This window comes from Rhyacophila brunnea, unplaced genomic scaffold (genome assembly GCF_057557595.1).
Source record: "Rhyacophila brunnea isolate RB1 unplaced genomic scaffold, BYU_Rbru_1.0 scaffold_4, whole genome shotgun sequence".
Lineage (NCBI taxonomy): Eukaryota > Metazoa > Arthropoda > Insecta > Trichoptera > Rhyacophilidae > Rhyacophila > Rhyacophila brunnea.
In genome coordinates this window covers 15,966,602-15,976,790 of record NW_028233068.1, presented here as the reverse complement: position 1 = coordinate 15,976,790, position 10,189 = coordinate 15,966,602, and the positions used below count along the sequence as shown (strand labels likewise).

The 10,189-nt window shown below is 32.8% G+C and overlaps 1 protein-coding gene across 1 annotated transcript; it reads left to right on the top strand.

The window, feature by feature from the left end:
* The first annotated feature begins 12 nt into the window (after positions 1-12).
* Positions 13-3,106, top strand: Syx17 (syntaxin 17). Its single transcript, XM_085953693.1, has 3 exons — positions 13-201; positions 991-1,186; positions 1,973-3,106. Exons 1-3 carry the CDS (start codon positions 82-84, stop codon positions 2,575-2,577), a joined length of 921 nt encoding a protein of 306 aa, XP_085809819.1. The 5' UTR covers positions 13-81; the 3' UTR covers positions 2,578-3,106.
* The last annotated feature ends 7,083 nt before the right edge of the window (positions 3,107-10,189 follow it).

The following is a 10,189-nucleotide window of genomic DNA, read 5'->3' as shown; positions in this document are numbered from 1 at the left end:
AGCTGCTGTCACGAAGTTAAAAATAGAGAACTGAACTAGGTACAACGCACAGCGTATGGTATAATATTGTATAGTTTGAAAATGGAATCGACAAGAAAACTTTCGATAAGAAGGGTTGAAATATCTCTGAATAATTTCAACGACATCGCAATACCTCACCATGTAGACCTGTTGAAGAAACACAAGGCCAATATAACGAAGGTAAAAACATGTCTTTGTCTTTCACTGTAATATTTTATATAATTTTTACACTAAGGCGTATATTATTTGTATCATATTATTATTGTGTATTATGTACGAATACAGTGATATAATTGCGACGAATTTTCGACTTCATTGTATTTAATTACAAATTATTAATAAACACTGAATGTTTTCGTAGATGCACTCCCAACCTCGTATGAAGTATGAATCTTATTTATGTATTCATTAATATCTCGCTTTACAGCTGAGATGCGGCATATTTACCATTATTATCTATAGATGCGTCCCTTAATGCGAAATACCATATTTTACTAATCATTTATTTCCATATAATTTATCTAGGATCAGTTTAAATTGAAAAAAAAATACAAAATACAAGTAGTTCAAAATCACATTTCCATTACAAAAATAAATGAATTCTTCATTGGGTTAATTTGAAGTATGATGTTCGAATTGCGAAGGTTTTAACAAATCCTTCGAGGTTAACTGTCGGCTGAGTACCTACCTAGTTCAAGTTGTGTGTCGTTTTTTGAATTTTATGATCCGTGTGTTCCTGTCTTGTTGTTTTGCATCCGGTTCACTCCGATCCGTTATTTGCACAAAATTATGTAATATGCATAGGTATAAAAATAATATATATTTTTAGACACTATTTTTTCTCCCAATGTTGTAATTATATTTAAAAGCGTTTTGATGAAAAACGGGTCCTATTTCGAAAGTGCCCCATAATTTGAGGACCCCTGTTGTCACATACTAAATAGGTAATTATAAAACTTTCTTTGACAGTTTCAAGGTACAGGCGATTTGGAGCGAATCAGAAATGAACAGATAAATGCAACGAGAATAATAATTCAACTGAAACATCTCTTGGAAGAAATGGAAGTCCTCAGGCAGCAGGTACTAGAGAAAGACATTCAAAAATTTGACAAGATGACGGAAAAATCTAGAAAAATTACAATGAGAGCTATTCAAGAATACATTGGTATGGAATTGTTATTGTTGTTTTACTACCTTTTTTAAATTTACACTGCTCGTTGTGGAGAAACGCTAGATAGGTCACGGGTTTAAAACTTACCACATGGATAAAATTCGCATGTTGTGTTTTTAATTTTTTCAATGGAATGATATTTGGGTTTTTTTGTAAAATTTGGGTAAACCCTTCTACCTGGCTGACACCTTCATACTTTTCAAGGATCTTACAAATCCCGATAGGTGCGTACTGACTGAGAGAGCAGCCTCGCGTGGTTGCGAGGCAGCATCACCATAGATAATATACGTAAAAGCCTTGCGAGGCAAAATGCTCAGTCAGTCAAATCGCGACTCGCCCGAGGCAAACGCACGCGCCGTCTTGCCCGAGTGTTGTTGCGACCGATCCAATCATTGTCGGTTTATCGATGCTCAAAGGTGCTGTGCGCGGCTGCCTCGCGCATCGATTTTTGCGAATCAAATGCCCGAGGCAGCCTCGCGAGGCTGCTCGCTCAGTCAGTACACGGCTAATAGCCATAAAATCTCATTGAGAACAAATTTGCATATAAAGACTGTATTTATTTTTATGGTTCAGGCAATGTTTTGTAAAGTATGTACTTGGTTATTCCGATCACGGAAATTCTATGCTTAAATAGAACGTGGCGTGAAAAATGTTATTTAACGATGTAACGAGTAATGCTTATAATGAGCAAATTCAGTCGGTCCCATCTTTCTCGCAATAACCAAGTTCGACTGTATAATATACACATATTATGTGGTATCATTATTTTTATAATTGCAGATATGCCAAATTGCTCAGAAAATACGCTCTCACCAAGCATATCGAGTGGCTACTCATCGACCGCACCATCATTATCACAAGATCAAGATTCGGAGCACCGAAAAACTCACACCACGCAATTTGGCAGCCAGCAATCACTAAAATTACAATCAGACAGTGACTTTGTAACTCAAGAACAACTCGCGCAAAAGGAATCTTACCTTAGAAGTTACGAAGCACTACAGGATGAAGTACAAGAGTTGCACGAATTGTTTGTCAAGTTTCAAGAGTTAATAGAAACACAGAAAGAACATGTTGACGTGGTTGAAGACAACGTTGAGACGACCGCTGTAAACGTTGAGCAAGGTACTAATATCTTGGCCAAGACTGAGAGACACCGAGTGGTGTGGTACCCTATTGCCGGAGCTGTCATCGGATGCTGTGTGGCGGGGCCCGTCGGCCTCATCGCCGGCCTTAAGGTCGGAGGTCTGGCGCTGCTCAGCGGTTCCGCCTTAGGATTCACTGGCGGCAGATACTTGAAGAAGAAGAAAGAAGAGTCATATGACACCTCGACTACAACAGTGCCCACTCTTGTAAAGACGGCTTGTGATAAAAAAGAAGATTAAATATGTATGATTCAAGAATAGTTTTTTTTATTAATATGAATAACATCGATGGTTGTGTGCTTGTAAATCCCAGTGAAAAATGCTGTGTTCCTTTATTGATATTTTTATTATAGTTAGTTACTTCCAGATTAAGGATCTGAAAATAATTTAGAAGATTTTTAAAAAACAATTGTCATAGTATTTGATATATTTATTAGGTATGGTATCAATAAAGAAGATATATTTTTACTCAATTGACATGATATTCCATTATGAATGGTGTGAAAAATAACTATTATGTTTTGAAATATCTTTATTTTTTGACTATGTATGCTATTCAGTGGACAGTCTGGCCACCACGAGACCGGAATGGGACAACTGGGCGCCGCACTATCGAATGAAGTAAACATACGTTCGTTACGATTTTGTAGAAAGTAGACAAGGTCATATCAGTTTATATCTACTACTTAGTAGTTTTAATTCATCTTGCTCTTCTTAACATAATGTTATTTATTGCGGATTGAGAATTATTATGCCTGAGGCTTTACATAAAAATAAAAGAACTCTTGGAACTGAAACATAATTAAAACATTATTTACTTGTGCAAATTTATATTCTCACCAATATTAAATATAATATAATAATTTAAATATTATTACCTATTACCTACTATAATTCACAAACGTTTATTTTCGAATTTCATTTGATTGCGTGGCGCCCAGTTGTCCTAGATCCCCATGAGACATATAGTCAAGACAGTCGGTTTGTCGCCAATTACAGGCCTTCCATGACACCGTTACGTAGTCTAACTTTACAAAATATCTGTTTTAGTACCTTACTAATGTTTTTAAAACAGTGTAAATGAGAAAAATAACAAACCATCTTTGTTGATCTATTGTGTTCTATCATACTTCTAACATAAACTCTTTTACACAGCTCATTATCAAGGAAATTTGATATGCACTTTACTAAATTTTATTTAAACAAGAATTTAGATATTACCCATACTTTTAAATAATTGTATTATTAAAAAAATATTGATCATACTGAGGAGGGTAAAGGTGACTGCTATCATTGATGTTGCTTAGAAAGGATTCAAAATATTTTTAGATTTTCAAAATTGTTTAAAAAAATTGTCAATCGTCTATTACGTCACCATTTTTCTCTTATTCCTATTTATCCCCCACTACAATTAATTTTTCCGTACCTCTATTTAAATATTATATTATTGAATCACTTTTTATTTATAATATTATATGTACGTATAGAAAATATTTTTATGAAGAATATAATACCTACTCTCTCTCTCGTAGTGGCTACAGTGAGTGAGGGCAAAGCCACACAAAAAAACCTATCCGTACAATTGATCACGCAGACAAATTCACAAACTTATTTAAAAACTATTACCTTTCACTCATCGCAATATCGATAAAATTACAATCAATATGACATTACAAAACAATAGGTATGTACGAAAAATTACGTTTAATAATAAAGATTCAAACGTTTACAACAAATTGGAAGAGTTATACTGGTGTATTTTTCTTTTTATCCATTCCTTAATAATGTAGCAATAATAAAGTGAAAAATAATCAACAGGTTTTATCATCTGTATTCAATTGTCTGCGGAGGTTAATTTTTCATCAACCAAAATAATACACATGCATACATAATTTGAAAACACCTCAGACTCGAACCTGCATCCACTGTATTCGCGTCAATGTGCTTTACCAATTGAGCCATATGCGTCCTATCTAATCATGATAAAATAACTAGTAGTTTTTACATCTTGAAGTGCTCGACATACTGCGTTAATTTTTGGCAATCGACTTTTGTCACTTAAATCAAGGTATCAAATTATGTATGTTCAATAAAAGAATGTAACATTCTAAAATCTTGTGAATTGTTCGTTGAATAAAAAAGCAGTTTATTAATTTAGTTTACTTAGGGCCTGTATTTATTAATTTATCAGGTTGCCGTAGTCAGTTACAGCAACTCTCGACTACTTTACAATTATAGTGTGGTGTGGCTTCAACGGTTACTTTGCATTCGCACTGCTTATAAATATAATGCTCAGCTGTCGCGCAGATGGTTGCAGCAATCTGGTGAATACAAGGCCTAAAGTGATTTAATTTTACAATTTGAATTACAAACTTGACGAAGATAACGGATAAAACACAATAGTAGGCTAATAATATTATAATATCGTACTTTTTTTATCTGAAGTTTTAATCAATAACGGTTTATTCTAGTCTTAGTTGATTGCTAATTGAAGCCAATTTGGCTATTGTGTATATTAACTTTACCTAGTCGTAACCAAAAGCAACTAAATTAAGAATTAAAAAAATACCTCGTTCATGTAATTTACACAATATACATGTATGTTATTACAAATTTAATAATATAACAATTATTACATTAAAATAGATTAGATTATACTAAATATTGTTAACGAAAACATATCAAAATTTATAATAATTATTAATAATATAATATAATCTTTCGAAATACGAGCAAGGAATCATTCAACGAGCTAACGTTTATACAATTTTATATTTGTTTTATTTAGTGACCTTATGTGACCTGATATGTATAGATAACTGTCAACAGAGGTTTCCACTTCAATGAAGTTATCAATATTGACTATACCAATGTTTGCATCAATTTTCTAATATTGATTAGATTGTATGCACCCATAGTAGAGATAAAATTATGGGAATATATTATATTATATACTACACATACTTATTAATAATTATAAGCATTAATATTATCTATTAGTGAGCCTCGATTTTACGTTTTCGAAGGGACCGACAAAAATATTGTAAATAGTGGTAAAATGTAAATGATTTTTTATTAAAAAATTTATACAAATTTGTTTGGTGCTTATTATGTCAATGTGTTCTTTTGCCTTTTGAAAATGGTCATTTTCTCTTGAACTGATTGTTTTTATTTGCTGAGATATTTGAATGTGTAAACAAAACAAATTTAACACGCATAAAATATATAAAAATGTCAGCAACAACTGACTGTAAAATTCAAGCCGAAATACAGAATAACAAACAATAAACATCCCCAATCGGTTAAAATAAAAAATCACCCACGAATTACGTTGTTGTAACCTTGGCCATGGACACTGCAGACATAACTATAAAAAGAAACGCACCCCTGCATCCTGAATTAATTTCAATGATTGCTGTGCATTTCATTGAATTTTGAATTTTTCAACTGTAACTTTATTGCGGAAAAGAAAAACATAAAACCGATAATTAAATGTAACGGGACTGCAGAAAATACATGCAAAAAGTGAGAAAATATGAATTTACATGGGAAGTATATAAAATCGGGGTTCCACTATATTTTTTTTTGAAATTTTAATTTTTGTACACGTTTTCTATAATGAGCTTATTTTCAAAGGTTGAATATTATAATATCATTAATGATGAATACACCTTTAAAGACGCTACTTACAGATTTTGATTCTAATTTCTTAATGTTTCATACTAATGAATAATACAAAGAAAAGATATTGAAGGATGAATATGTACCGTTTGTTTTATTTTAATTAAAGTTGTGTAGAATAAGAGTCTAGCCACACCGGGCGACTCTGGTCTCGAGACCAGTCGCCGAGACCAGACCGATGCATGCCACACCTGATCGCCCAGTAGGCGCGCAAGCAATAAAGTCGGGCGACCAGTAAAATCTCGTTCGTGCGCTCGGTCTGGTCTCCCGGTCTCTCTGGTCGGGCGATCGGTAGCGATGTATGAAAGCATATCACTATGTATTGAGCGCTGCCATACTGGGCGACCAGTCGCCGGCAGCCACGCCGCGGATAGAACATATTTTTGCATACTTGCGTGTACATTCATTATTATTATTATTGGCTGCCTCTCTGGTCGCCGGCAAGTCGCCCGAGTAAATCGCCCGAAGATACCAGTTGCGCGACTGGTCTCGCGACCAGAGTCGCCCGGTGTGGCTCGACACTTAGGTACATCTAAATTAATTATAATTGCGTTTATTTTAGGTTTTGTAAATTTTTACGCACAATATAAGAAGCTATGTGATCGATTTGCCTGTTTTGAATTTGAAAAGCAATGTTGTTTATAATCTAAGAAGGGTACGCTATGTTGAATGTAATTATTTTATTACTAAGATGGTTTTTATACATTTTATGAAAGATTTTATAATGAATAAATACAATATCCCAGATTATTTGGCAGTTTTTATTAATAATATGAACAAATAGTGCAACTCCTATTATCATTGTGACTGGCAAATCAAAGTGCTGTATGTGGTGTGAAATGACGGACATGGTTTGATGATGTTTCATCCACAACGTATAATAAGCCACACTGTTACTGATATTTTGATGCAAATCAGAACTCTTCTTCTTTTCTTGTCATACATTATTTTCGGTGGTGTTTGTTACACGCAGCACTTTTCCGGACACTTTCCATCAATATTATTTATATAAAAAAAAGACACATTGAGCACATGATTAAATTATGAATTCAAGACGTTCACAACATGACATTTAGAATAAAAAGTACAAGTAAAGTACAACTAGAGAAAAAAAACAAAGCAATAAATAATTTTATAGAAAAGAAATAAAATAAAAAAAAACGATAATTAAAAAAAATACATGTTAAACAATAAAATAAAATTTCAAAAACAAAATACATAATGCATCGCTAAAAATGTCTACATCTCTAGGAAGTGCATTGACCAGCGGCACAGCCCTCGTTGACATGAGGAAACAGCTTTCACCCAAAATAGGTCATGGCTGCGACCATTATTATTATGATTATGTTATATATTATAATATACAGTAGTTTTGAGTCATGTGGATAAAGAAAATTATGCCACTATTATTTTTAACTTGGAAACAACCAAGAACTAGAAAACTGAGCGCAAAAATGCGAGGGATGTGATTAGTCAGCTCAATTCCAAAGTGATTGTGGGAAAATGTATCAATCTTTAGCAACCCATCGCTTTGGTTTTTTTGTCTATCAATAATTGTCGTCATTGCTGTTACGAATTTTTCCATTTAATCAATGTATCCATTTAAATATTTTGTGCTTTAGAAGGAGGGGAGTAGGGTATTAGCATCTTTAATAACAGCGATCCAACACTATATTATTTACACCATCTACACCACTCTTTAAGTTCTCATTGCTGAGTGTCTTGATTTTGTTCTTCTCCTGTTATTTTATGAGGTTACGTTATCATTATTTTAGGTGTTCAATTATCTGGCATTCTTTTTACACTACCCGAACTTTGCTGTATTTGTGATTTGTATAATCTGATGACAGTTCACTGGTCAATTAAATGTTTGAGTGTCGCGTTACTTTTGATTCTGCACTCCTGTCCAGAGTGGGCTTTTTAATATATTAAAATAATAATTTAAGCAGGAATACTTAAAAATACACATTATTATCATGAGATTTTTCAACTGTCCATTCATACTACCAAATTTAATAGATTTTGATTTGAATTTCAATATCAATAAATATAATAAGTACTATTATAATTTTCGTTTTTCTCGTTTACGTTTTTCTTAGCTCGTATTCTTATTTGTCCGGTGGTTGTTTATCCGGTACAAATCTTGCAATCGATTTTTAACTAACTTCCCGACTAGCTAGACATTTGAAACTTTTAGAATATATCAGAACACGATGTCAATGCATTTTTTTAATACTGTTAGCCATGTTTAAGTAGAATTGATTTCATTTTCAGTTAATTCTGTTTTGTATGAAAGTTATTTCGGAAGAAATCCGTAAAAAGTAAAACTATTATTGGTTGCTAAGTGGTTCCTAGCAACTAAATTATTAATATTAACCCAATGCTTACGGGCCGCACAAAATTGTGTTTTTGCTAATTATTGGTTTTCAAATGCAAATTAACACGTTAATTACAAAATTAATTAAAAGGGCCCGTAAGCATTGGGTTAATATACATGTGCGTTACTATGGAAATCAATATGACATTTCAGTATTATTTCTATCAAGTACAAATTTTTTTGATCGTTTAAGCTAGTCAAGTCAAGCTTATATGATTCAACAGAAAATTTAAAAACGTTGTATATAAAAAGTTCTTTTTATCTTGTAATTATTTTAACTTGATCTTCTTCAAATGATGCTACAAAATGGAGCCATTGCACCCACAACTCTCATATTTAATTAAAAATTTAAATAAATAATTAATAGTAAAAAGAAAATGAAATTTTATGGTGAAAAAAAACCGTAAAATTCTATATCCACTGCTTTAAGGCTAGTAGATACTTATTAGGTTTTTCAATCTCAGGATCCTGTCCGATATTGTGATATCGAAATCCCGAGATTGGACATGGTAGTTTTCCTAGACGGCATAGACTTGCCTGCGTGGTATAGTTTGTGCACTTTTACAACGCTTTTCGGTTTGCGCGAGCTACAGTTTTCCTGTCCATACACACGGGCTTCCCGATACAAACCGGTTTGCGCAGGTAAGCTTGTGGTAAAGTATGAGCGTCTAGCCGGAGCTTCAAGTAGGTACCTAAGAGTTTTTTATAAATTTATTATATTAGCATTTTAAATAAAATTTGGAACATTGTCGCCTTTTCAGATTTACGTAATTTTTAAATTAATGTATTTTGCCGCCCCTTGAACCCCGCCGCTCAGACCGTAACGGTGAATGCAGAACTATTCTAACTCACATTTGAGATATTTTACAGAAGTGTTCTTTAAACAGTAGCGTCCCGTGGGGGTAGGCAGATTGACCGTCGCTTGGAGGCGGCCGTTACTCGAAGGGCGGCAAATCGAGGTGAAACGTTAAACCAAATTTTGGAATAGTATATAAAAATAGCTACATAAACTTAGTAATAACGAAAATATCTTTCCACTAAAAAAATCAGTTAGTGGTTGGTAAAAAAATATATTAATTAACATAAAAGTTTTAACAATTAATTGTCAGGTGTATTTTTTAATGTGCTTATCTGAAACCGTGTAGGTACTCGCAATATTGTCTATTAAAGCAGAGATGGCATTTAAAGATTTTTTAGATTTGGATGACATAGTTACTGTGAAAAAGACAATGAAAGTTTTTTATTTTAATAGTTGAGTGTTGAGACTATTAATTGTATTAATAGTGTATTTATAATTAAAAGTAGGTGTATATTAAATAAATACTAGGGAAAATTATTTTGTTTACATGTTGCGCAATAATAATTAATAGGTAAAACAATATAAGTAATTGATGTGAAAATAATAAATATGTGTATTGCTATATGGTAAAACCAAAAGCGTCAGAAATATGTAATGATGTGTGTAAGTGTCTAACTTAATTATATTATATTTATTCGCTTTTTATATCGAAAGTTAATTTTGTATGTTTTAGTGGTATATTATATTTTGTTAGTAATGTATCCATACAACACATTTCTTAGATATTGGAGTAATGAAAGGATGATAAAAAATACTGTATAAAAAAAAATGAGGCGGCATTTTGGCGCTGTCTAGGGGCGGCATTTTGTCTAGGGACGTCACTGTCTTTGAATCACCATATTTAAGTTATTTATAATGTACTAGCTGAGCCAGCTGGCTCTCGCCAGTCTTGGCGGTGTTGGATTTTAATATAATTGATAAGTATGCATAGATGG

Excerpts from the sequence above, each read along its gene's own strand:
- Syx17 (XM_085953693.1), top strand. The coding sequence starts at position 82 with ATGGAATCGACAAGAAAACTTTCGATAAGAAGGGTTGAAATATCTCTG. Across the intron at positions 202-990 it reads ACAAGGCCAATATAACGAAG|TTTCAAGGTACAGGCGATTT; the intron begins GTAAAAACATGT and ends TTTCTTTGACAG. Across the intron at positions 1,187-1,972 it reads AGCTATTCAAGAATACATTG|ATATGCCAAATTGCTCAGAA; the intron begins GTATGGAATTGT and ends TTATAATTGCAG.